Consider the following 23,606-nt stretch of genomic DNA (forward strand, 5'->3'; position numbering starts at 1 on the left):
TCCAGTTAGTCAACGCCATGAACTCGTCATCGGAGCAGCCCGCCGCCCTGGAGGAGGGCCGGCGCATCTACCTGGGCAACCTTCTCTACAGCATCCAGCCCGTCGACATCGAGGAAATGCTGAAAGACAATGGCTTTGAAGGGTACGAAAAGATTCACATCTCGATGGACCCGGTCTCGGCTCGTAATCCTGGATACTGCTTCGTCGATTTCTCTGAGCGCGCAGACGCTGAGCGGGCACTATCTTCTCTTGACGCGCGCCTCCGTGGTAGACCACTCAAGGTCGGCCCATGCGAGCCCAAGAAGCAGAACCGGAGCCGGTGGCAAAGCGACAGAGAGCCTGCTTTCAACAGGTGGGGAGACTGGTCTGGGTCGCGGGGTGAGGGCGGCGATGAGGCTGGCAGATCACCGGCGCGGACCGGTAGGAACGGCGGCATTGAGAGCGGACCGTACGGCGCCATCAAGCACTTCGACGAGGGCGTTGCGACGGAAGGGGATGGAAGGAGACTCTATGTTGGAGGGTTGGGTGCTATGGTTGATCAGGCGCAGCACCAGGATGAGCTGCAACAAATTCTCGAGGGCCACAAGCCGTAGGAAACCCCCCTCCAGTCGCCAGCGATGGTGAACTTGCCCTATGTCGCCGCTAACTTAACTCCGATGATAAAGACTAGCCATCAGCAAGCGCATCACTCCCCATGAGTCTACTAGGGCCAAGGGCGGTGAACACCACTACTGCTTCGTCGATTTCGCGACAGCTGAAGAGGCGGATGCAGCAAGGAACGCGCTGGACCGCACGGTCTGGGGAACCGGTCGTTTGCGCGTAAACGTTGCTCGCGGTCTGCCCGACAAGCTCAAGGATCGTACGACGCCGTCGGATGTTCAAAATGAGAAGGACAACGGTGAGCGCTCGGCTTGGCGGAAGCCCAGATATGAGAATTCGAGTCGCGACAACAGCACGAGATCTTCTCAACCGCTGAGATCAGCAGCATCGGGGAATTGGCGGCAAAAGGAGCCTTCAACTTGAGAATGATTTATGGATCGATGAAAAGCTGTTGGTCGTGGATTATGAGAAGTTGAGGCTGCATGCCGGATGAGTCAACGGCGGGCTGGGCAGATTCGTGAGACTTGCATAGCCACCGTAGGCGCACTCCGAATATACGACAGGCATTATACAGCCTCAAATGCTGTCGAGCCATAAGTAGACCTTTAGAAATTCTGTCCGAAATGACATTGAACAACAAGTCTTTCAATTGAGCTGATTGCCTCGCAACAACAACAACCCGGCCTTTCCGCAATTATTTGGTTTTGGGCTGAGGAATCGAGAACGCCACCAGCATCCGAAAGAAAGATGGAGAAATTGATCCCTCACAGCAAATACAAGCAGCGGTCTCATGAGACATCTCTTGAGAGGCATCTTGTGGAACTTCAAAACAAACCTGAACAGCCGTCCATTGTCTTGCTTGGAGATTCGATGATCGAACGCATGATTACAACTGGCCTATCTCCGAGCTTCGACCTATGGCCATCAACAACGATGATCGGCGATGAAACAAATCAACAGCATCTACAAACACCTTCGGCTAGAACTGAACGCTTGCAAGGCGTCTTCAATGCTGGCGTGGGCGGCGACAAGTTCGAAAACGTCATCTATCGACTCACCGGCTCATCAGACCCCTTGAGACCCCTTGGCGGGCTGCTGGATGCACTTCGGAACCGCGATGTCAAGTTATGGGTCTTGCATGTGGGCACAAACAACCTGCATCCCAAGCGCGGAATGAGAGAATCTGACCTAGCTCTACTTCGGTTGATTGTGGAGGCTCTGCTCGAAATGAATGGCAAGATACTTCTCATTGGGCTCTTCAGGAGGAAGGATATCAGGGATGAACTGATTGTGAAAGCGAATGAGAGCTATGTTGAGCTTGTTCGACAATTTCAAGAGGATGCAGTGAACCAAATAGAGTTCTTGGAGCCTCCCTTGGTCGACATGGAGGAGTGTCTGGTAGACCATGTTCATCTGAACGAGAGGGGGTATCAAATCTGGGCCGAAGTTCTGTTCAAAGCAGTCACGAACGCCATGTAATGGTGAGCTTCGGACTGCAAATTTTCGATCAGCTCGCCATTGCAGGCCTTATAATACTGTTCGTTATGCAAAACATTTGTACCATGCGCTTCCGCGGAACCCTGGGTAGCATTAGGTCTGGGCCCGAAGAGGTTCTTGAATATGAACACTTTTGACAGAAGCCACCCTTTTGACCGTGACATCGTACTACCTTAGTCTTCCTATGGAGCATCGGAGATAGTTGCACAATTGAGGATAAGATCAGAGCTTTTCCTCCCGCAGTTTCTGTCCTTCAGCATTGCGATACCCTATCAAATTTGTTCCTCGTCGCCTGAGATAATTGAACACAAGACACTCTAGGTCGTTTTGATGGGCAGATTCACGAACACTCTCATCAAGTTCAGAAACAAAAACAACATATCAAAGAAATCGCTCAGCATATCCAAGTCAATGTTGGGTCTCAAAAAGATCTTTGCTAGATCTGAACACAATGACTCAATGGATGAGAAGATGCCAACCACCTACGACATCAACATAGCAGTAGCAGCTTATAGCATCCAGCGTCGTGTCCTGGAAACGCTTCATCGCAGACTCTTGGCCGAGCTTAGACAAGCTCATGACACCGAACTCGATAATTTCAAACAGAATCTCAAAGAAGACCTCCGTCTCCAAGCAGCCATATCACACACTACACGCAGCTTGTCCAGCAAAACTTCATCAAGTAATAGCACTGAGGAGTCTGCCACATCAGAAGAACAAAGACTCCCCACCAGCGGACGCATCCGCCGGAGAATGGAGGTTACGAAGGTCCAGCTGCTCCAAGCCAAAGAGAGAAGAGCAGCAGGAAAGCATCGCAAGGATGAAATTCATGGACTGAAAAAGGAGTACGGAGACGTGGTCATCCCGGAGAAAAATGGGGGTATCACAGAAGCCGACTGTCTCAGAGAGATCAACACGATTCTGTTTGACTGGGGTCTCACGAATGTCAAGTTTGAGGGTGCAACTCACCGATGGGAAGACGACTTGGAGATCATGGTCTCATATCACGTTCAGCGCGAACAAGAGGAGAGGAAACGGCGTCGAGAGGCTCGTTCGGTGTATTAGACCGAACCCGAAAGTCTATCGGCAAGCACTCGGCCGAGAAGGCTCTACACCACACCAGAGCTGACAGTAGCATTAACGATAGTATTTCTGAATCAATTACATGAAATGTTGTCATCAATGATCTCGCCTTTACACATCCTGGTGCCTTGTCGAACCAAGGGTCGTCCCAAACCATGCCTGAACCGTGTGCCACCTCGAACGTGTGAGATAGGAGTAAGCGTTCATCTCAGAGCTCTTCTGACACGTCTCAGTCATTGCCATCTTTGAACGGACTTTTACTATCTGGCTTGCCAAGTGAATGGTTCCCAAAATGTCTGATGTGCGTGTTCCAAGGGTGTGGGTGACCTCGAGGACGTCAGCCAGGGTGTGATTGATCCACTCGAAAGGACGGTCTCGACCTGAGCGAGATATTCAACGGCCATAGTGCAGTAAGTGAATGACCTTATTCAGAGTTTCGGGACGAACGCTATTTCTGGCAGGCTGAGGCTACAATTCCCTTGAAATTCAGGGGCCCGAGGCTTTATCCGATCTGTCCGATCTCTCGGGACGAGAGAGCTTGGGTGCCAAGGGATTCCTCAGCAACCACCCAACCTAGCATCCCTTCACTACGTAATTCACCGTGTGAGAGCCTTGCAGGCTTGGAGCAGCCCTTTTGTCCCCCAGTCTCATCAACAATAGGAAGTCCCACGCGTTGTAAAAGCTTAAATGAACCTCAGAAACCTGCGAAATACCATCCATCGGACAGGAATCCCGCCATTGACCGTCCGGAAGACAATGGTTTAGGTTTCGGCGCTTTGACCACGTCATCAAACACGATTCAGTCCTGTTGCAAAGCTTCCGGGTTCAATGGGCGCCAGCTGGGATACGTTTAAGGCGTGAGAAATTCCCAAATGACTCGACGCCACCACCATCACCTCCGTTTGCCTGGCTGACGCTTTCGTCACTGTCCAGCCACGCAGTCTCTCAGTCACGGATTCCCTTCTTCGTTGCGCGTTGGAGCCATTTGCTGAAAGTTAAAATCGTCGAGAGGTGGCCCCCGCACGCCCGGTGCCTCGGGCCAGGGAATAGCTAGCCTCGATAGACGCCAGGCCGCGCCCTAATTAGCTGTCTCTCCTTCATGCTCAGCCAACGACCAGCAAGCGATCACCGGTTCAAAAAGGTCAACGAAGCCGCGTTCCCGAAGTCGCCGTCGCCGTCGTCGGTATCCCACGAGCTCCCCCTCATCAAGTCATAACCGATTGAGCTCACCGTAGAGCTGGCTTAACGTTCCATCTTTTCGCAGAAGTGGTGGGGGGTCGGGATCACACCAGGGGTTCATCGCCCACAGAGGACCGGAGCCGACGGATACGATGGGATGCCGCCCGTCAGCGAGCTGCTTCGCCTGCAAGGCGCGCAAAGTCAAAGTACTGAGACTCCAAACGCCTATTACCGACTCTTGAGTCGGCTCTTTGAAGTGAATTGAATCTAACGCAAGCCGCCAGTGCGATCTCCGAAAGCCCTCGTGTAACCGCTGTACGAGTCTCGGAAGGGCGTGTCCAGGTTACGCGGATCCGTGGGCCGTTGTGCACCGCCAACAGAACGCATCGGCGGCTCACCAGGTTCAGGTTCGGGTCGCTAAACGACTAAAGGAAAGAGGTGCATTTGACCCAACGTCGTCAATTCTGGAGGTCGACGAGGAGGGAACCTCTCCGGACTCAGTAGAGGAAGAGGAGATTCAGAGGAGGCTGAGGACCGTACCGAAAGCCTTCTCAGTCGATTCCGAGCTCGTCTCACTCAACCACTTTTACTCCAACTATGCATCCGGAGGCGAGGTCGCTTTGTTCAACCTCTTCCCCGGCATGAAGTCGTCGGCTGCCTCATCGCCTGTCTTGCAGGAGGCTCTCAAAGCCACGGCATTAGCCAGCTCCTCTTTACAGATGTGCCAGGCAGGCTTGATGACTCAAGCGCGGCAACACTATGGCAAGGCGATCGGCAAGATTGGCAGCGCACTGAAAGATAACTCGACAGCACAAGACGACTCCGTTGTTGTCGCATTACTCACTCTCGGCCTCTTCGAGGTAAGTAAACTGAGTGAGGCTGGTAAAGGAGACGTTCACCGATGAGGATGAACCTTTCGACGTGAGACCCTAACATACTCCAAGGCAATAGTACCGGATACATCACCAAGGAAAATAACATCGCATTGTCGAGGTTCTCTCGCACTCCTGAGGTATCGAGCAGAACAGGGTGTTGCCACATCACTCGACAAGGGCCTACTTGCGTTTGTGGTTCACCTGGGGGTAAGCATTCTTGTAATGACAGGCTAGTTACGGTCGGCCACTAATCTACCTCAGATGCTCGAAATATTCATCGGCCAGGAAGGTCGATCACCAGTTCTAGTCGGCTTGAAACAAGCAGCATGGGCGAAAGGCGGCATGGTTGAACCGCTGCTCGTTCGAGCTATCGACTACAAACACATGGTCCAGCACGTGCTATCATTGGCAGATATCGAACGAGCATCCGTCGGCCACGTAACACAAATCTTCCAGACAGGGATCGACATCATACGCGACCTAGAGGCAGCCGCGAACTACAGGATCTCATCCCCCGGGCCCCGAAATAAACCTGGACCCGACGGCGCTGTCGACGAAGACCTGAACTCTTTCAACCACTTGTTGGGCCGTAAATCGGACGCAAGCGATGCGATAGCGAAAGGTCTTTACCTCACCATCAGACTACACCTCATCGAGTACATTCTTAGCTTATCAATTGCTCTTGGAGAACCGACGCGTGAAGAGCTGAAGACGCTCGTCAACCTCCCTCATGGACTGACGGCGATGGAGCAAGTTTGCGAGCAAATCCGTATTGTATTCGGATTCGATGGCAGAGACTCAGCCTGTACCATACAGGGCGTTGGATTCAATGCTTGGTGTATGTTCTGGCCCATGATAGCCGTGCTTAAGTCTGCTTTTGCCGACAAAGACACGAAGACGTGGATCATGGACAAGTGTATGGCGGTAAGCCAGGCGTCAGGCTTTGGGATGGCGATGTATCAACAGGGTTGGTTCGAAACAGATGGCGCGAAAGATTAGATGGCCATGTCAGAGTAGGAGTTGGTTCTATGATTCCCATCGAAACGACATTGGAGTCGATATATACGTAGACCATCTTCGCACCTAGCCATTCGAATTCCTACACGTGTGGAAGTTCGACTGAACGAAAGAAACATGAGTTCATAGTACTGAGCAACGATGTTCTCCCTCTGCGTTCCATATATCCTTGAATAATACATGACACATAAGCTACACGCCGTACACGATCTCGGGAGGTCTCTGATAAACGATGTACCACAGATGAGGAATCCTCTGAAAGGTGGACGGGCCAATTTCACTCACTGCTAGCCTCATCCAGCCGACGTTCTCTTCAGTGCATCCCTCCAAATCTGGGAATCTGAAATGTTCTTCAATAACATTTTCTCCATGGTAATCCTCCAGACGTGCGGGTTGCCAGTCGGCGTTCACCAAATTGATGTGTCCGCGGACGTAGAGGTTGGCTTCGGCCGGCGGCAGCTCCTTGTACACAACACTGCGCAACGATACTTCGTCGACTTGCACAAAATATTCATCATACATCGTGATGCCAGCGCTGCTCTCTAAGCTGGAAGGACTGGACTCTCGGGGGGGTGTCTCTGATGAATTCCCCGCCTGTGCTGGTAGCTTCACCCATTCGCGGAAGTGAGAGCGCAACGTGGCCGTGGAAGCGCCATTGAATTGTTCTTTGTCTTCCAAAAATGTCCACTTCATCTTATCCAAAATTTCAGGATACTTATAGTACTCGCTGCCCTGTCGGGATGTGTCGTTGATGATGTCTTTGAAGCGAGCCCAAGCGTCATCGTCGTCATATGTGCACCTGTAGAACACCCAGCCCCATTTATCAAAGTCTTGGATTTCGTCCCTGAGTAGCTCAGACTCGCAGTATATATCCATCCTAGGCTTAGAGTCTTTCGCGTCGTTGGATACGTAGCGGGAGCCACCAAAAGCTGGCGAGAGATGATGAATGGGTAGGAATCGCCTGTGCGAATGAGACACCCCATTGCAAAAGCGAGCTGCGATCGTACTTTGCCAGCATAGAACATTCGGATTCAGGAAGGGCCTGGAAAGAAAGCTCATCGTGCCAATGTCGTCATGAGCATGAGGACTGGAAGTTGAGAATAGAATTGAGGTGCCCTGTCAGGTTCCCCTTGACCAAAGCCCCCTGAGGCGCAGGGAAGCGACATTTGGATGCACTTGTCGCCTTGGCACCCACCCTTGTCATGTGTGCGCCGTTCTTTGAAGACGGTCCTGGCATTGGTGCGTGCTCATCGCCACACGAGACTGGATGAGCGTCGCGATCATTGCAACGAATTCGCGAAGCTCTCCGCGTCTTTCTCACCAGTACACCTTCTCGGGCGGGCGTTGGTAGAAGGCATACCAAATGCTGGCATCGCCGCCGATACTGCTGAGCCATACCTCATACCAATCGGAACCCATCGTCTCAGTAGACACCTTCATCCATCCGACGTTCTCTTCCCCGCACCCCTCGATAGGCTCATGAGCGGTCTCGAAAGCATCGACCTCGTCTTGTTCTGTATGTCGTAGCACTGCTGCCAATTCTCTCATCGGTTTCCAGTAGGCGTCGATGAAGTTGATGTGGCTCTCACAGTCAAGATCGTAGTCAGGCGGTTGGGGCGCCTCGAACACGATACTCCGGAGGGACTGCAGGTTTACCTGGAAGAAATACACATATCGAGGGACGCCACAGCCTTGCATCCAATATCCTAGGTCTCCGCTCACATCTTTTGCTCTTGGGTTCTCCGATTGAAATGCGTCCAGGGACCAGGTGCGAAAATGAGATCGGAGTTGATGCTTTGAAGCCCCATCAAACAAGGATTTATCGTCAACGAAAGTCAACTCGAGGCTCTTTGCAATGCCTGGTGCGTCCGAGTCTGCGATGTTGCGGCGTGTACGGTAGGAGATGATCTCTTTGCAACGTTCCCAAGCTTCATCGTCACCATATGTGGTGCGGTAGATCACCCAGCCCCATTTGTCAATGTCACAGTTGCGCAGATGATTCGCTATTGTTGCCTGGGAGGTTGGCAATACCCTGGCCGTCGAGGACTCGGAGAATACCTGCCGTTGCGGTGCTCTTGATGGGTCGGCATGGGCAGCAATGCCGTCTTTGAAGATAATTCTGATTCTTGGCTGACCTCGATGCTGGAGCGAGGAATACTGATGACACCGGCGACCGGTCCCCCACCTCCCGAAGCTGAGTCGAACCAAGGACCGCATGGGCGATTACAGGGGATGCTGAACATGTAGTTGGCAAGATGGCTTTAGCGCGTGGTGCATCGGGCGTAGTAAGCTCAATGCCGCCCGGCCTCCGCGTCACCGGCTTACCGGTGGTCGGATCATCTGCAAGCGCCTCGTGGAAAGTCAAGGATTGGTCGGACGCATTGTCTCATTCCACCTGATTTCATCTACTGCCAATGGCGCGGCCAACTCACAGGCACCTGGATCAAAAGAGTCAACCAACCGTGGAACATGGCGTTGATGTAGTTATGACCATGGCAGCAACTTGGTCTTCATATTCTCACCCTCATCCTCTTTTCGCCTCGTTTTGCCCTCCAGTAGTTAGACGACCTGATGATCTCCTCGCACCCTTCAAGGATCCACCGCCACTTCTCGACAAAGTCCTCTGTGACCTCCCAGCTATGGGGATCCCATGGTTCTCCCCACAGAATCATGCCTCCTTTTCCAGATGGCGCATCTCCGTCGCCTACCATGTCTAGACACAGCGCCTCGTCGTCCCAGTCATCCCCGGCCTTGATCAAGTTATCCCGCATCCTCGGTAGGGGCAAAAAGTCGAGCCAGGGATGGTGTACAGTTGTCAACTGCGTCTCCGTCGGCTTCAAAAAGTACGGGATATTCCAAGTGGTGTTGGCATTGTACATAGGGTCGCTTCCAAAGGGAGACACGCAGTCGTCGTCACAGATCATGGGCATAGTGATACCCAACGTCTTCATGTTCTCCATCAAGCCGCGGAACAAATTGAATTGCACGAGCGGTATTAGTGAATCCGACATTGGATCCGGGCTCGGGCTCCTTCGGCTCTCATGCGCGTGCTGTAGGAACAGCTGATATATGTCGTCCAAGTCCTCGTCTCGAATGTCTGCAATTTGTCGTTGCCGTCCGATGTACTTCAAGGCCATCAGCGTCATGTACTTGGCGCTTCTCTGCGAGCTCGTTTTCGACTTGTGCAGGTCCTGCCGAGACATTTCCACCGTCACGTAAGTCGTCGTGCCATTGTCATTGGCCACGGAGGCGGCCGGCAATGCCGCTGCCCACTTCGAGCTTGCTACGATGGCGCTGGGGGACAGCAGCGACAGGCTGCTGCTGGACGAGGGAAGGGACGAGGGTTTCCTGTCGTCCGTACCAGACTCTCGGGTCTTCGCCTGGCGCTGCTGTTGCTTCTCAGCTTTTCTTCGTTGTCCTGTCGCAAAAGATAGACGAGTAAGCACATGTCAATGGACGAGATGTGGTCGAAAATTCCATCAACCGATGGGCAATCAAAGGCTGGCGTAAGCAGGTTGCATGAGGTGGGTGCGCGGCTTACTCCACGTTCGCTGATTGAGCCTGTTCTGGATCTTCCGTCTCTCCGCAGGGCTCGTCTTGCCCTTCCAGTTGTCCTCGCTGGACACCACTGTTCGTATCGCAGGCTGGACTAGGCTTGAGATATGTGGTAATGTCGTCGTTTCGGCCATTTTGATCTACTCCAAGTGCTTCTAGCTGTGATGTTCCTTTCGTGATGGAGAATTTCTGACGGAATGAACAGAGAAGAAGGGACACACACTGAAGGGAGGGCAAGCGTAGAGCGTCTGCGGGGACGTAGACTCTGGCGTTAGCTCCCGAACAAAGGGAACATCTTTTGGGTATAGGCGTAAATCTACGGAGAATTGAGACTAGTTTGAGTCGGGTGAATAGTACTGCTGCCGTGCTGGCACTAGTGACGTCAAATTGAATACCTATGGATCTCGAGGATTGTTGCACCCGGCAATGTTCTCCCGTGACATGACTCGCCAAACCTGGTTCGTTTTTCGTTATGTGATGCCCGTGGGAAGTTTATACGGGTGCTAACAGTGGATTGACATTCAATCTGTATTTGCATTCTGTTACAACGAGCATGGGCCCGCCCAATACTTTTGCAATATGGCAAACTACTCCAGTTGCTAACTTGAGAGCATTTCACTGCGAAATATGTGTATTAGTGATCATTCGATTAGTGTGACCCGCGCACCTGGAATCATGGGTCTTTTGTGTTGTAGCCCTTCCTCCTCCGCCCACCCGGTGGTCTTGGTTCAGAAGCTAGAGCAGAAAGAGTCAGTATGGGAAACAAGAAGGCTGCATCCTGTGCTTTCTTTTGCTTCCTTGGGATGTGTCTTTCATCCGAGTCTTGACCAATGAAAGCCAATCCGAGGAACACTAGCTGATCTGCGGTGATGCCAGCAAGGGTCTTCTGATGGCGCTAACAAGCAGCTGAATCCAGGGGTTGAAATGAACGGTGCGCCGATCTTCTCGCACTCTCAGAGAAAATTACTGCATAATTTCGATACACTGCACAAGATCTTGATATATGTACATCATGTCTGCCTAGAGGATTTGAACGCAACGAAGAGATATTGACCCTCATTTTCCGCTGAAAACTTCCTTAAGAAACTCTTGTATCAACTTTGTGCTTTTGGCGTCATCGGGCGGCATGATAGCGCTCGCGTAGAAGCCGCCTATGCCCTTCTTGCGGTTCACAAACCAGACTAGGTTCGGAATGCCTGTCATGACGAGGGTGCCGCCAGGCAGGATCCTAGTGTCCTTCTTGATGAAGTAAGCTCCTGGAGCTTGACCAACCTTTGAAGGATCATACTCCTCTCCAGTCAGCCGGCCGTACATCATCTTGAAATTTGTTAGTATCTTTGTTTCGAAGGGATTATTTCATGGCAGACTTACTGCACCATAAGCGAGCATCCCAGCGGATGACGAGTCGGCGCTGAACTGTGGCGAGAACAATTCCTTCAAAGACTCTTCGCTGAGAATCGTCGGCTCAGTTTGAAGAAGGTCAGTTGTCAACTTGGTGAGGTCCGGTACACTCGAGACGAGACCCATAGCTCCACTGTCGTCCTCCGTGACAGCGGGGTAAGGGCCTTCCATGGGCACGAGTGTGCCATCCGAGATTCTCGTACTTGTCTCAACTAGTCTCTCCTTGATTGTAGGATCTCTGTCAGGATGGAATGTTGTACTGGCCATTCCCAGACGGTCAAAGATGTTGGCCTTCATGTACTCTCCGAGCTTCATCTTGTTCAGTCTCTCAACCAGGATCCCGGCCCACTCAACGCCTCCTCCATAAGCCCAGCCATGGCCTGGCTCGAAGAGAAGAGGGATAGTGTATGCCTTCTTTGAGTCGCCCGAAAAAGCTTGGGGATGTTCTCCACGAGACATCCGCCAGGCCTGAAGTCTCGGGTCAAAGACGTCCACACCAATGCCATTGGTGTGAGAAAGCAGATGGCGAAGAGTGATCTTCTTCTTGTGTGGGTGAAGCGTCACATTGCCCGCTTGGTCATGGCCAAGGACTTGAAAGTCCTTAAGTTCGGGAAGAACATCATAAACCTCATCGTCTAGTTTGATCTGGCCTCGCTCCACGCACTGCAAAGCAGCAATCGCTGTAATTGTTTTCGTGATCGAGTAGATCCAGAATACACTGTCCTTTCCGATTTTGTCGGACTTGATGGTGCTGCTTCGGCCAAAATACTCCTCGATAAATTGGTTCCCTTAACGATTGTGAGCAGCCTCCTCACATCGATGGGTCCTGAAAGCCTGGATCCTTGGAAAGCATCATGTTGCACGAAGACTCACCTGATGAATCGGTCGCAAACACGGCCAGGCCCGTGACGCCATCAGCATCCGGGCGTGTTTCTGCTACAGCCAGACTTTGGAAAGATGTCGACATCTTGGTAATAAGTTTCTTTGATGTGCTGCCGCAGAAGTTTACGTTTCAACCTCACGCGAGAATGTCATTCGACCCCTTAAGTGAAGCCAAGGCGATCACTGACGTTCTCTTTTCCAACGAGGATCGGCCAGCTGGTGGTTGAGTCTTTACTGATACAAATGCGTCTTGGACTCATGCGTCACCGTTCTTCCTTGTCATCGTTGTTGAATGAAGTCCAAAGTAACACGGTTGCACAGGCCGGAAGACCGGAAGCTGGCAACGCTGATTTCCGGCCGAAATCCGAACCATAAATAACCCATGTTTCGGCATGATCCGTCGACTTTAACAAGAGTGTGTAGATGACTAGACGGAAAGCATTCAATATTGAGGCAGTATCACGCAGTGATTATGAGTTTCGGACTTTTGTCTTTGAACGCCGACTTCCGGCCGCGAACGTGGTCCGACTCGAAGCAGTTCTGAAAGCCAGGGCCCACTCGAGATCTGGACGTCTAGTACCTTAGGCTGAGAAAGCTCCCACGGTATTTGATATATTTCTTCAGGTCGTTTTTGAATAGACAGTCTCAGTGACCTTGAAGAAAGTAAACTTTTCAAACTCGAACAATTGATAATCAGACGGTTCGATCATGGAAGCTATCGCGAGCCGCAAACGAATCAACCCCCCTAAAGACGTCGTCCCCGATGCGCTAGCAGGCAAGGTAGCCCTAGTGACGGGCTCTTCGTCCGGCATCGGGGCTGCCATTGTTAGAGAACTCTCCGCTCGAGGGGCTTCGGTGGTTATCAACTACGGTTGGCCCGAGTTGGAAAGCGCTGCGAACGATCTTGGGGAAAGCCTGACGAGCCCTTGGACTGCCGTGGAAGCAGACATTTCGACCACGAGCGGCCCCTCTCATCTTGTGCAAGCCGCCGTCGACAAATTTGGGAAGATCGACATCGTCGTCAACAATGCAGCTAAAGCAACACTTGCTAAAGTAGAGGACACAACCGTCGACTTGTGGGATGCGTCAATGTTGACCAACGTCCGCGGACCGTTCTTGGTGTGTCAGGCAGCGTTACCGCATCTCCCACCTAAGTCGGAGGGTGGCGGCGGCAGGATCATCAATATCACTTCTGCTGTATCGACAGACCCCGAGGTTCAGCAACTGGCGTATGCCACCAGCAAAGGTGCGATTGCGACTCTTACCCGTTGTCTGGCGAAAGAGTTACCGCCTGTCTATGGCTGTACCGTGAATGCGGTATCTCCTGGCATTATCAAATCGCCGCAATTTCTTGGAGAACTGCAGAGAACTGGCGGCGCTTTTTTGACGCAAATATTCGATGCAAGGACCCCGGTGGATGGATGGATTGGGCTGCCTGAAGATGTCGCTTTCGCAGTTGCATTCCTGACAGAGGAGAGAGCTAGCTGGGTCAATGGTGCTAGTCTGAATGTTTCGGGAGGAACGTTTCTTGATTGACCATAGTCTTTACAATTCTAGCCTTACAAGTTTATGATAGGGACCAATTGCCATCTATCCAGCCTATTGATGGATGGGTGCTATATAACTCTGCTAACAACTCGTTCTCTTCCAGAGTGCTCAAGTCAGGGAATGTGATACCGCTGACTGCATGTTCCCCTGCTACTGGAACAGAAAGTGCATCCTGTACCAACGATGTGAAAGACACTATCTCCGAAGGGCTCGAAAGTCCTTGAGAAACCCTGTTATGGTGTGTGTGTGGCGTCGTCTTTTGCGGTGGCAGATTCCCTGTTTCTGGGAGCGCTGGAGGTATAGCATCGATCGACCTGTTCACCTCAAAGATAGGCTTACAGAGTTTCACGAACTCTTCGAACAACTTTTGGACTCCCATCAAGGCTGGATTATGACCAGCAAATTCCTGGAGACTTGTTGTAACCTGAGTTATTAAGCTGTAATCTTGGAGACTCGAGGTGTTGACTGTGTGGGTGAAAATGACGAAAAAGGGGTAAACAGGATATAACAAAATAAGCCTAGGCAGCCAGCTGTTAACCATAACGTCTTTTTGAAGGAAACTTGAACGTAGAAGATGGACTTGCCACGAAACTGAAACCCGAAATAGGTGAAAATCCACCAAACTTTTAGCGATGCTCAACATCTCAGATAGGGAACTAAGAGATGTGCGAGCGTAGCCGAGCAATTGCTGGTGTAAACCAGTATCATCCATCAGGTACGGGTGGATCTTGACAACAGATGTCATGACGGAATGATAGACAAAATCTACGCCCATCCACTCGGCCTGAAGATACTTCTCCTCGATATGCAAGGGCTGCTTTTGACACTATCCTCAATTAGTAAAAGCTCTCCGCCTATTCTACGTGCTCGATTACCCTCACCTCTCTGATGGTTTCTTTAATTTTCCACATCTTTCCTTGCAATGTTTGGACTGTTTCAACATCTTCCCGTGCCTTCATACTCTTGATCTTCGTGTGGTGGACAATGTCGGATTGAACCTCGGCCAATTGCAGGAAGACTTGAATGAGTGAAGTGTATGGCTTCTTTGCGTCAGTTGGCACCAGTTCCGCAGGGTTCATGTCGAATTCAGGCAGAGAGAGGCAGCGGTTCATGCTCAGAGCCAGCGCTCTATCAAACATGTAGCAGATCGATAAAGTATACCGAGTTTCTCGCAGCTCATGGGCAGCCATGGTCTGAGAGCTGATCCGGCGAGGTCCACCCAAGGCCATGCATACCCTCGATGCTGACGCACTCAACTGCCAACACATCTCCAACTTCCCCGAGAGGAGCATGAACATGGCCTGAAAGTCTCAGCATGAAGAATTCAACAGAACGAGTTGCGCAATACTCACACCGGAAAGCAGTGCTTGAAGCAGTGGCAAGCTTGGCTGGTCCAGGACACCTATACGACATAAGGCTGCATGCAAATTCTTCTCGTACTGTTGACGCCTCTTCAGAATATGCTGTGCCATAACAGAGCCTGTCGTATGAAAGTTAGAGGCTCCTAGATACATCCAGACAAAGAAGTTCACAGTCACTATGTAATGAACACGCGTCGCACCATTGACAGACTTTTCAATCAGTTCAAGGGCTTGACGCTCTAGCGTTTCTTCAGAAATGACAGACCCGATGTCCATTGTAAAAGACTGGCCGACACTTTTTCGGGGACCTTGGATTCCATCAGCACTATTTGACAGGACACAGTAAAGGAGGTTGCTGACTTGAAAGTATGAGATAAAGACTCTCGGCTGTTGGATAAGATGTCTCGCTGAAGATATCAAAGGCTGGCGAAGAATTCTCTTCGTACGCAATGACTCTTGGTTGCTGTGACGCCTGGTTTGCAAACGCCAGAGCTGCTCTGAGAACTTCTCGTTTTCCCGCATCTAGCCCCAGGCGTGACTTCAGCTCCGATCCGATATGACTGTGAGCTTGTGCAGCAGCTGGTCCCGTTTCAGTGGTGTTGGAACAAATTGACTTTTGCTTGCTGTTCTGGGAAGCAGGAGTCTCCCCTGGCACGTATCCCTCATCGTGATTTTTTGGTTCTGAGCGTTGTTGAAGAATTAAAGGGCTACCCTGCGAGGATTGCCGGGGAGCAGCTGGTGAGTTGCGAGGCGTTAATCTTGGCGATGGAGGGTTCCTCCGAGCTGATGTGATGGCAGATGGATTATTTCTACACCATTTCCATGTGTCAATTGGTGTCACCGGGTCGAGACTCTTCATGGCCTGATAGAAGATTGAAACACACCTCACATAAGCTGCATGTCTGATTCTTCTCTTGGGCCGCCTACGCAAACAGTCCACGGAAGCCGCTAGACAATTGGCACAAGGATCCTCTCTATCGCACTTGATCTTTTCAACAAAGTTAGTACTACATGTATATTTCTAATAGCATGCTTTGATACAGGTACAGCAAGCGCTTACCTTCTTTTCGAAGCAAAAGTCACACTAGGCCTAGATCAGTATTCGATACTCTGTCAATAGCGGAAAGGTGGGACCACTTACGGCACGGTTTCTCGGCGCAGCATCGTCAGTGATCCCGATTTGAAATGCCATACTTTACCATGCAGCAAATCAAGTTCGTCAGGACAGTGCTGACCATGAATCTATGCGGCTATCTCCAGCTCGGAATATTGTGTCCGAAAGGGGTGTGAACAAGGCGGAAGGATAGCAAAAGGATGTGTGAGTAGGGCAGTCTGGCCGGAAGTCAGTACTGGTGGTTGGAACCAACACTTCAACATCCGGACGGACTTCGGACGGAGATCTATGTGAGGCGGTCATCGATCGAAATGGTATTGATCCGGGTGGCCCATATCAATGAGGGATCTCGGGCCCGTGGGGTTCGGCCACCGTTGCCGGTGGGATGATCCACAAAGATACTAGACCTTTCTGGGGCATGTTGTACACATAAAATTTAACCTCAAGCTGTAAAACTGTGGACAGTGATTGCCAAGTACAGCTCCACTCTGGACCAAGGCAACATCACGATCACTAAGAGGGGTCCATAAGCAATTTCTACTTTTGACTCTACTCAATGCTGAGGCGGACACAAAATGAGCTTCACAAAAATAAGAAATAGAGAGTCTGCCAATTTCTGACTTTACACTTTACGAAAGGAAAAGAATATCCCATGTCGAGAAATGTGAATCCTTGAGTGCTGCTCTGGCGATTTTCACGTGCAGCCCCCCCCTGTTCTACTGTCTCACATGGCCATTTTCGTCAATGTCTTCGCACAAAATCTTCTTCATCAGTACTGGGTTGACGGGATCAGGGAAAACCTGCTTGATTGTCAGTCATTGCCGATTTGATTTTGAATATCTAATGAGACTTCATACCTGGTTCTCGAAATGAACATGCGCATGTCTGCCTTGGCCGTCCGGGTTCTTGATATCGTAGTTCATCAGGATGAATGCGACAATCAGCTTGATCTCGACATCGGCTAAGAACCGCCCAGGACATGCCGTCTTTCCTAAACCCCAGCCCAACATATCCCTGCGAGCACTGACGTAGTGATGCTTTCCGCCTTCTTTGTCATCTTCTTGACGTAGCTTCAAGAATCTGAAACCGTCGAAATCAGGAGCGTTATCGAAGAACTCACTATCACGGTGGATAGCGAACGTGGGAAACTCGAGTTTTGTGCCATTCGGGATGAAGGTACCGTCTGAGAGGGTGACATCCTGGATAGCACGTCTCTGTAGAGTTGCTAAGATATCGTTAGTTTCACCCACGGCTCACGGTTCATGACTGACATACTCAGATTTGGCGAGTTCAGGCGATGAGTTTCCCGAATGAAACTGTCCAACTTGTGCATATCCCACAAAGCAGCTTTCGAAAATGCGCCTTCGAATTTGACCAAAGTATCAACCACCTCTTTCCTCAACTCTGGAATATACTCAGGATGTGCCGAAAGTTCAAACAGCGTCTGGGTGAGCACGGCAGAGGTGGTGTGTATTCCCCCAACAGCAAGATTGAGTTGCTCCTTAAGATGCATGTCAATGACCGCAGAAGAAGTACCTGGTGCCTTGCGAGACATATGGTAAAGCACACTCGTCGGTTGAGGCTCTGGTACGCCGATCTTCTCTCGCTCATCAATTTTGCGGATAGCGTCGACAACTATCGACCTTCCAAGGTTGAGTTGCCTCTGAACCTCTGCGTATCCTGACACAAATCGATGAACAAGCGGCCTCAGAATCGGGGGCCAGAACTTCAAGGCATGCGCGTGTCTCACACCAGCATGCAGGTACTCGGTGGTCAGAGTGACCCAAGTCTCGTTGTGAGGGGCATCACTGTCAATCATGACTCTTGCCGTTAGTATGCCAAGCATACGAAGCATTTTCGGGTAGATGTTGACTGAAGTCCATTCTATCGGGTATCACGTTAGCCAAGTATAGTTGTGAGTATATCAGCCTGGCTGGAGAGAATGTATTCGTAACTTGCCTTCGGATTCAGTGAGTGCGTTGGGGATATAACCGTCAATGAGTGAAATGAAGTCAGGAATGAACATAGCTACAAACAGCGAAAGTTAGTCCTACATTGGAAAAGCGTCTTGAAGGGAAAACTGACGAAGATGAGGTGTGATTTCCCTCTTGAAAGTAGACAATGCAAACTGCTTCAGTCCGCCCATGTATGTGTAATCGATCAGTAAATCCTAAGCTCTTTTAGCATGGAAAATCTGGCTTCAGGACTCTTCTGTTTTTACTTCGTCAAGAGAGTTTTGGAAGCTAAGTCCTGGCTCTTTCGAGATCTCGTCCACATATTGATGAGGAAAGATGAGTTTGACACCTGACCTACTGTGTCAGCAACGCAATCGAGGAGGACTTTGACAACGTGAAGTTGCTCGTACCATCTGCTGTGTCCACGCCAAAGATTCTATCTTTGAACTAAAGTAACCGTTCAGTCCGGAACATCCACCCAAAAGAATGAAGCTGCATACCTTTTCGTATCCTGTCTGTACAATACCCGGAGCATTGAAGGTGTATTGGCCTTTTCGTTGTTGAGGGTCTTTGACTTCGAATCCAACCAAGGGGATTCCAGACAGTTTGGAGACTGATCGGCGATACGCGAGAGCAGCGGCAACGCCGCATAGAAGAACCCAGACCCAAACAGTAGAGAACATGGCTAGAGACCTGCGGTAGTGATGTTATGATTCGGTAATTTGAAAGTCAGCGAGTGTGTAGATTAAAGTTTCACTTGCAGTACTCCTATTCTTATATCATATCGGACAAGAATGCCTCTTTTCATCACCATTCATTGACGACAAGACTTCATCTCGAATCAAACACCAATACGCCCCTCGAATGCCCACAACTCATCATGCCCAACAGATTGCAAAAAACAATTGGCGATCAGTAGCCCCTGATTGGATTGGGATTGTGGGGTCTTAGAAAACACATCTATTCTCAAGCTGCTTCATCGACACTGAAAGCCGGCTTTCCGTTTTCGCGAAACGGCCGACATCCGGCAGAGCAAGTCTCGAAACTTGGGCGATGCTAAGCTTCCGCTATCACAGTCACATACTAACTCACAGATATTTGGTCGCACGGAAAGTTGGGATCTACAAGTACTGGTAGGTTTTCCGGACTCCGGTTTCCGAAAGCCGGGTGTTCTCAAGACCCACTTGTCGTCCGAGAGCGACGGGTATAACACGAAAGTCTATCTCATTGCCGGGAGGTAGAAGCGGGAGCCGAGTCATAATTTTTCCAGAAATACATGCCAACTGTGTCAGTTTCGATTCAGAGAAGCTGTGGCCATTTACAAAGCCGAATGATTTATCACGCCAGCCGACATGAGGGCAAGACGCAACCGACTCAAACTTCAGACCAGCCTCACACAACTTCTACTTTGATCGCTTTGCTCTGGAAAGAATTGACTTCGATTCTTCGACTGCTGGGAGAAAAGCTTTACTGCCTGGGCATAAGATGACAAGTTCCAAAACACTTCAAGTTGCCATCATCGGCGGTGGCATAGCGGGACTCGCAGCGGCACGCGTCTTGCGAGAGGCTCATGATGTCACCATATACGAGCGTAATGATCCTGAAGTGAGAGAAAGTGGTGCTGCTGTTGGGCTAGGTCCAAATGGCTCGAAAATGGCAGCCAGACTTGGACTTACTAAGGGGTCCCTGAAAGCCGTTGTGTCTAGTGGCTTCAGGAGTTATGACCAAAACGGTAACTTGATTAAAGAATCAAGGATTGACTGCTTCAAAGGCTTCGGTTCCGAGTGGTGGATGGTCCATCGCCAGGATCTCAAAGATGCTCTCCTACGAGCCGCAACAAGCCCGGATCTGGGTCTATCTGGCAATCCTGCTAAAATTATTTACAACTCTGGCGTTGTGCAAGTTGACCCTCAAGATCGAGCTGTCATTTTGGAAGACGGGTCCGAGATCAAAGCGGATCTCATCATTGGTACGTCTAGTCGCTGTGATAAACTAAGACAACTGAACCTTAAGCATATCTAGGTGCGGACGGCATTCATTCGAAAGTCCGTCGAGCTGTTGCTGGTCCGTGTTATGCCGAGTCAACTCCCGCGAACCTTTCTTTGTATAGGTTCACCATCAGCTGTTCCAGAATATCGGATATTCTCGGAGAAATTCCGGATGTACTAAAGTATGGGAATGGCGTTTTTCTGTCTTCCTTCATTGCGACAGACGGGTCGAACCGAAATGTTGTTGTATATCCCTGTCGCAACCTGGAAGTCATGAACTTTGCATGCGCTGTCCCAGAGAGTATGCTCCGGCAACAGACCGAAGAGTCTTGGACTAAAGATGGCGATGTACATGAAATGCTTGAGAGTTTCAAGGACTTTCCATCGTGGCTTCTACAACTCATGAAGTGAGCTCCCCTACCACATTTCGAGATGAAGGAACGCTAACCTGACTACAACATTATAAGAACCTTGTCTGACGTCAAACTCTATCAACTCCGTGATGCAGACCCTTTGAGTACCTTTACGAAAGATTCAACTGTTTTGATTGGCGATGCAGCCCACCCTATGGTGCCGTATCAAGGACAAGGAGCCAATCAAGCTTTGGAAGATGCTGAAGCATTCGGGATTTTAGTTCATCCAGACTTCACAAAAGACGAATTGCCCGATAAGCTGAAGCAATGGGATCAAGTCAGGTGTAGCCGCGCATCTCAGGTTCAGCTGAACTCAAGAGTGGCGGCAGCTAAAGTTTCACCTAAGATTATTATGCAGAGGATGAAGTTCAACTGGACTTACGATGGGATTACAACCTCACTGGCGGACTTTGGGAGCATCAATGATCTCCCAAGTTCCGAATTTGCTAGATGATCATCCGAGCTTCAAGTTGGAGACAGAGTTTGGAAACAGGGATACTTTTATACTGTGCTTCCTGACCATTGCAACAAGTTTACGTAACCTCTCTACTTCTCAGCGCGTTCAACTCGGTTCCCCCTTCCTGGCCATCCGCATAAGGTGCGTAAGACAGGTAGTCTTTGTATGCGTTTGGTCTTGGGTCGCTAGTTGTTGAGCTCTCCGTGCCGCTGCTCTTTCCGGTTGCTTGTGAGCTCTGCCAGCCCGAGCGATTGTCCGTCATCCTAATTGTAGTGATGCGTGCCAAGGTGTCTTGAATACGGCGAGCGACGGAACGCCCTGTTCGTGGTTGATTCCTGTCGGGCAACTGGGGCGTATACTGCTTCATGCGATACATCCGTGGAGACACGCGTCGGATAAAGGACGTCATCCCCGGCATACACGCACAAATGACACTCATGTGCATCTCAACCAAAGACCAAATCGATAGTTCTTTGTAATCATCTGTATGTAGATTCTAGAGTCAGTTTCAGTCTCGCAATTTTGTGAGATCCCACTAACAGGTTGGATTCTGCGTTCCGCCAAACTTTGCCAATGTAGCCAGCCGGATCCCACTCGAGGCCGTCACCCTATGGAGTAATCAGTAACCCTCCGAAAGACATGATGTGATATTTGTAGAGGTACTTACGATAAACCAACTAGAAATATAAGGCTCACACCAATCTTTTTCTTAAGAGTCCAGGAGACAGTGATACTAGATGCTTTGATCAGTAATCAGGTAATGAGCAGCCTCTGACATCGTCTTACAACTGAGTGACTGGCAGAATGAATAAAATGAAGTCGATGGCGATATTCACTCCTCCATTGATGAATGCCATGACATTGACGTTTCCGCACTGAAAATTGGTATCAACGTCAGCCAGTGATCCGAATCGAATGGTAATGCGCCAGGGCGAAATCTTTCGAGCATGTACCTTTCCTTTGTGCTCACCATCCCACTGAGTCCAATTATAACTGACTGGTGAACATACGAGGACGATACCTAGTATCTGCCCGATGCCGTAGACCGTTGTAACCCCTAGCATAACATAGCAAACGACCCGGAACCAGGTCTCGGCGAAGAGACGCAGGTAGAAGATGAGGATTGACAACTTGGTGACAGCTACAACGAATGAGTAGAGAAGCTCTTCGACGAAGAAGAGCTTGACATTTGTGTCAGTAAGCTATCTGTACTCTACTAATTGGAAGCATGGGGTTCTTGGGTCAATATTTACCAATAGTATCTGAGTGATGTTGTCTGGAGATACCATCCATATGTCCTGCCCCAGACCTATGCCGATCACTACGGATATGGTCAGCCATACTTCTTGATTAAGGATGCCAGCCCGTGAACACACAGATTTGCGATCCGATGTCTGCTGGTATCAACGCAATGGTAGATGCAAGGATTAACCAGTCGTCCCAGCCGAACGAGAATGCAGGGTTTAGAGAAGGAATTTTGGAGATTAGTCGAGCAGCTAGAGCCACCAGCGCAACAGATAAGAGAGTCCATGTGATGGGACCTTGATCCGTGTTGCGACGAATGGGCACTCTGCAAGACGTTCTCGAGTATTTCTGTGCCTCTGGTGGTTGAACGCCTGTCAGCATACTGTATGTGCATTGTCTTGCAAGCAAAGAGATAGATGGGCTTCGAAAGAAGACTGCTTCCAAACAAGTGATGTCATACGTAGAGACTCAGTCACAGTGCAATGCCGTGCCAAACATGCGCCAATGTTTCCGTTCAGCAAATGATCTGTGCAAATACACACAAAGTCAGTGGCGTTGCAAGATGACTTTGCAACCTCTGTCGTTGTGCAATTCAACTACGATACCCTGAGTCAACATGCAATTAGAATAGTAGATCAGTGGAGTCTTACTGCGCATGGGGATAATGAGGCTGCCATCTGCTCCATCGCGGCTGCTGCCGGGTCAAGGGGGGCTGGCGATGTTACCCCGGGCGAAGTCGCATTTGATATTGTGGTCAGTTGTATGGAAGCCGATGCTACTGTCTGATCCACGGCGAGGCATCCTATCCAAACCGCGATGCGCAGTCTGGTCAAGCTCATGGCTGTGTGTCATCTGAGGGTTGAGGCAAGTCGTCTACCCACCTGGCGTGATCATGAACGTGATGGAAAAAAGTCCAGAACCAACGCCCAGCCATGATTACGAGATCATTGCGCGTGTTTGAAGGATGGGGGCTCCACCCTCTTTATGAGGCCACTAATTGTCGCTACAGCCGGTTGCAGTCTAGATCGAGCGAAACGAGAAGCTATGTGGATCGGGGCAACCCAGGCCTGCTGGGGAGGCGGCGCATGCGGATGAGACATTTGGGCGATGCAGTTGTCGGTGCGAAGCCAAACTCAAAACGGAGGATGGTCATCGTCAAGCTCGCTGCACCGAGTCAGACTGTCTGCCAGCTGAAGAATTGCGAGCCCAAATTACTGCCCACGCGAGCTACGCTGTCGTGGACTCGGACAAGGTTTGTGGCCAGGGCATAAAGAGACGATAGAGTGCCACGGGACATAGAGCGGCGCGTTCAGCTCCGCAAAGGCACAGGCAGTTTGGTTGCCCGGCTCGGTCCAGATTCGGGAATGACTCGATCCATGGGAAGCGCGGGCCTTTTCGTGTCGTTTACAGGATATCGTGACACGGTGACAGAACAG

General features: G+C 50.4%; 13 protein-coding genes across 13 annotated transcripts; 6 read left to right on the top strand and 7 right to left on the bottom strand.

The window, feature by feature from the left end:
• Positions 1 to 17: 17 nt before the first annotated feature.
• Positions 18 to 1,023, top strand: BDZ83DRAFT_591601 (RNA recognition domain-containing protein; the record flags this gene model as incomplete). Its single annotated transcript, XM_060506453.1, has 2 exons — positions 18 to 589; positions 666 to 1,023. 2 exons carry the CDS (start codon positions 18 to 20, stop codon positions 1,021 to 1,023), a joined length of 930 nt encoding a protein of 309 aa, XP_060358725.1.
• On the top strand, positions 971 to 2,253 carry BDZ83DRAFT_134023 (SGNH hydrolase-type esterase domain-containing protein). Its single transcript, XM_060501236.1, has one exon. It carries the CDS (start codon positions 1,348 to 1,350, stop codon positions 2,077 to 2,079), a length of 732 nt encoding a protein of 243 aa, XP_060358726.1. The 5' UTR covers positions 971 to 1,347; the 3' UTR covers positions 2,080 to 2,253.
• Positions 2,254 to 2,583: 330 nt separating this feature from the next.
• Positions 2,584 to 3,138, top strand: BDZ83DRAFT_547356 (uncharacterized protein; the record flags this gene model as incomplete). The annotated part of the gene is made up of 1 exon (XM_060503458.1): positions 2,584 to 3,138. A coding segment is annotated over one exon (555 nt), but the record flags the coding sequence as incomplete, so codon positions are not given.
• A 1,373-nt stretch (positions 3,139 to 4,511) lies between these two features.
• BDZ83DRAFT_591594 (uncharacterized protein) lies at positions 4,512 to 6,233 on the top strand (the record flags this gene model as incomplete). The annotated part of the gene is made up of 4 exons (XM_060506451.1): positions 4,512 to 4,565; positions 4,644 to 5,219; positions 5,304 to 5,441; positions 5,496 to 6,233. The coding sequence occupies 4 exons, from the start codon at positions 4,512 to 4,514 to the stop codon at positions 6,231 to 6,233; spliced, it is 1,506 nt and encodes a 501-aa protein (XP_060358728.1).
• Positions 6,234 to 6,443: 210 nt separating this feature from the next.
• On the bottom strand, positions 6,444 to 7,127 carry BDZ83DRAFT_757633 (uncharacterized protein; the record flags this gene model as incomplete). The annotated part of the gene is made up of 1 exon (XM_060514922.1): positions 6,444 to 7,127. The coding sequence occupies one exon, from the start codon at positions 7,125 to 7,127 to the stop codon at positions 6,444 to 6,446; it is 684 nt and encodes a 227-aa protein (XP_060358729.1).
• A 441-nt stretch (positions 7,128 to 7,568) lies between these two features.
• Positions 7,569 to 8,225, bottom strand: BDZ83DRAFT_536577 (uncharacterized protein; the record flags this gene model as incomplete). Its single annotated transcript, XM_060503365.1, has 1 exon — positions 7,569 to 8,225. A coding segment is annotated over one exon (657 nt), but the record flags the coding sequence as incomplete, so codon positions are not given.
• Positions 8,226 to 8,761: 536 nt separating this feature from the next.
• BDZ83DRAFT_591629 (uncharacterized protein) lies at positions 8,762 to 9,940 on the bottom strand (the record flags this gene model as incomplete). Its single annotated transcript, XM_060506455.1, has 2 exons — positions 8,762 to 9,339; positions 9,793 to 9,940. The coding sequence occupies 2 exons, from the start codon at positions 9,938 to 9,940 to the stop codon at positions 8,762 to 8,764; spliced, it is 726 nt and encodes a 241-aa protein (XP_060358731.1).
• Positions 9,941 to 10,771: 831 nt separating this feature from the next.
• BDZ83DRAFT_735427 (beta-lactamase/transpeptidase-like protein) lies at positions 10,772 to 12,506 on the bottom strand. The gene is made up of 3 exons (XM_060512966.1): positions 12,081 to 12,506; positions 11,178 to 11,995; positions 10,772 to 11,123 (listed from the first exon to the last, which is right to left on the bottom strand). Exons 1-3 carry the CDS (start codon positions 12,172 to 12,174, stop codon positions 10,863 to 10,865), a joined length of 1,173 nt encoding a protein of 390 aa, XP_060358732.1. The 5' UTR covers positions 12,175 to 12,506; the 3' UTR covers positions 10,772 to 10,862.
• Positions 12,507 to 12,797: 291 nt separating this feature from the next.
• Positions 12,798 to 13,625, top strand: BDZ83DRAFT_591578 (short chain type dehydrogenase; the record flags this gene model as incomplete). Its single annotated transcript, XM_060506449.1, has 1 exon — positions 12,798 to 13,625. The coding sequence occupies one exon, from the start codon at positions 12,798 to 12,800 to the stop codon at positions 13,623 to 13,625; it is 828 nt and encodes a 275-aa protein (XP_060358733.1).
• Positions 13,602 to 16,520, bottom strand: BDZ83DRAFT_640830 (uncharacterized protein). The gene is made up of 8 exons (XM_060509520.1): positions 16,140 to 16,520; positions 16,059 to 16,082; positions 15,883 to 15,986; positions 15,359 to 15,807; positions 14,990 to 15,306; positions 14,519 to 14,938; positions 14,222 to 14,463; positions 13,602 to 14,155 (listed from the first exon to the last, which is right to left on the bottom strand). The coding sequence occupies exons 1-8, from the start codon at positions 16,188 to 16,190 to the stop codon at positions 13,657 to 13,659; spliced, it is 2,106 nt and encodes a 701-aa protein (XP_060358734.1). The 5' UTR covers positions 16,191 to 16,520; the 3' UTR covers positions 13,602 to 13,656.
• A 196-nt stretch (positions 16,521 to 16,716) lies between these two features.
• BDZ83DRAFT_640833 (cytochrome P450) lies at positions 16,717 to 17,637 on the bottom strand. The gene is made up of 2 exons (XM_060509521.1): positions 17,392 to 17,637; positions 16,717 to 17,347 (listed from the first exon to the last, which is right to left on the bottom strand). The coding sequence occupies exons 1-2, from the start codon at positions 17,623 to 17,625 to the stop codon at positions 16,964 to 16,966; spliced, it is 618 nt and encodes a 205-aa protein (XP_060358735.1). The 5' UTR covers positions 17,626 to 17,637; the 3' UTR covers positions 16,717 to 16,963.
• A 1,690-nt stretch (positions 17,638 to 19,327) lies between these two features.
• BDZ83DRAFT_134427 (FAD binding domain protein) lies at positions 19,328 to 20,962 on the top strand. The gene is made up of 3 exons (XM_060501238.1): positions 19,328 to 20,036; positions 20,090 to 20,462; positions 20,523 to 20,962. Exons 1-3 carry the CDS (start codon positions 19,553 to 19,555, stop codon positions 20,920 to 20,922), a joined length of 1,257 nt encoding a protein of 418 aa, XP_060358736.1. The 5' UTR covers positions 19,328 to 19,552; the 3' UTR covers positions 20,923 to 20,962.
• Positions 20,963 to 21,298: 336 nt separating this feature from the next.
• BDZ83DRAFT_547215 (uncharacterized protein) lies at positions 21,299 to 22,760 on the bottom strand (the record flags this gene model as incomplete). The annotated part of the gene is made up of 8 exons (XM_060503456.1): positions 21,299 to 21,408; positions 21,466 to 21,533; positions 21,593 to 21,658; positions 21,712 to 21,800; positions 21,879 to 22,106; positions 22,179 to 22,246; positions 22,302 to 22,526; positions 22,631 to 22,760. Coding segments are annotated over 8 exons (984 nt in total), but the record flags the coding sequence as incomplete, so codon positions are not given.
• Positions 22,761 to 23,606: the final 846 nt, after the last annotated feature.

Source organism: Colletotrichum acutatum (assembly GCF_030867785.1).
Source record: "Colletotrichum acutatum strain CBS 112980 chromosome Unknown BDZ83scaffold_175, whole genome shotgun sequence".
Lineage (NCBI taxonomy): Eukaryota > Fungi > Ascomycota > Sordariomycetes > Glomerellales > Glomerellaceae > Colletotrichum > Colletotrichum acutatum.

Excerpts from the sequence above, each read along its gene's own strand:
- BDZ83DRAFT_735427 (XM_060512966.1), bottom strand. The coding sequence starts at position 12,174 with ATGTCGACATCTTTCCAAAGTCTGGCTGTAGCAGAAACACGCCCGGAT. Across the intron at positions 11,996-12,080 it reads GTTTGCGACCGATTCATCAG|GGAACCAATTTATCGAGGAG; the intron begins GTGAGTCTTCGT and ends ACAATCGTTAAG. Across the intron at positions 11,124-11,177 it reads GGATGCTCGCTTATGGTGCA|ATGATGTACGGCCGGCTGAC; the intron begins GTAAGTCTGCCA and ends ACAAATTTCAAG.
- BDZ83DRAFT_640833 (XM_060509521.1), bottom strand. The coding sequence starts at position 17,625 with ATGCATCTTAAGGAGCAACTCAATCTTGCTGTTGGGGGAATACACACC. Across the intron at positions 17,348-17,391 it reads ATCGCCTGAACTCGCCAAAT|GATATCTTAGCAACTCTACA; the intron begins CTGAGTATGTCA and ends GGTGAAACTAAC.
- BDZ83DRAFT_640830 (XM_060509520.1), bottom strand. The coding sequence starts at position 16,190 with ATGGCATTTCAAATCGGGATCACTGACGATGCTGCGCCGAGAAACCGT. Across the intron at positions 15,987-16,058 it reads ACTTTTGCTTCGAAAAGAAG|ATCAAGTGCGATAGAGAGGA; the intron begins GTAAGCGCTTGC and ends TTTGTTGAAAAG. Across the intron at positions 14,156-14,221 it reads TTTCGGGTTTCAGTTTCGTG|GCTTATTTTGTTATATCCTG; the intron begins GCAAGTCCATCT and ends CTGGCTGCCTAG.
- BDZ83DRAFT_134427 (XM_060501238.1), top strand. The coding sequence starts at position 19,553 with ATGACAAGTTCCAAAACACTTCAAGTTGCCATCATCGGCGGTGGCATA. Across the intron at positions 20,037-20,089 it reads CAAAGCGGATCTCATCATTG|GTGCGGACGGCATTCATTCG; the intron begins GTACGTCTAGTC and ends AAGCATATCTAG. Across the intron at positions 20,463-20,522 it reads TGGCTTCTACAACTCATGAA|AACCTTGTCTGACGTCAAAC; the intron begins GTGAGCTCCCCT and ends CAACATTATAAG.
- BDZ83DRAFT_134023 (XM_060501236.1), top strand. The coding sequence starts at position 1,348 with ATGGAGAAATTGATCCCTCACAGCAAATACAAGCAGCGGTCTCATGAG.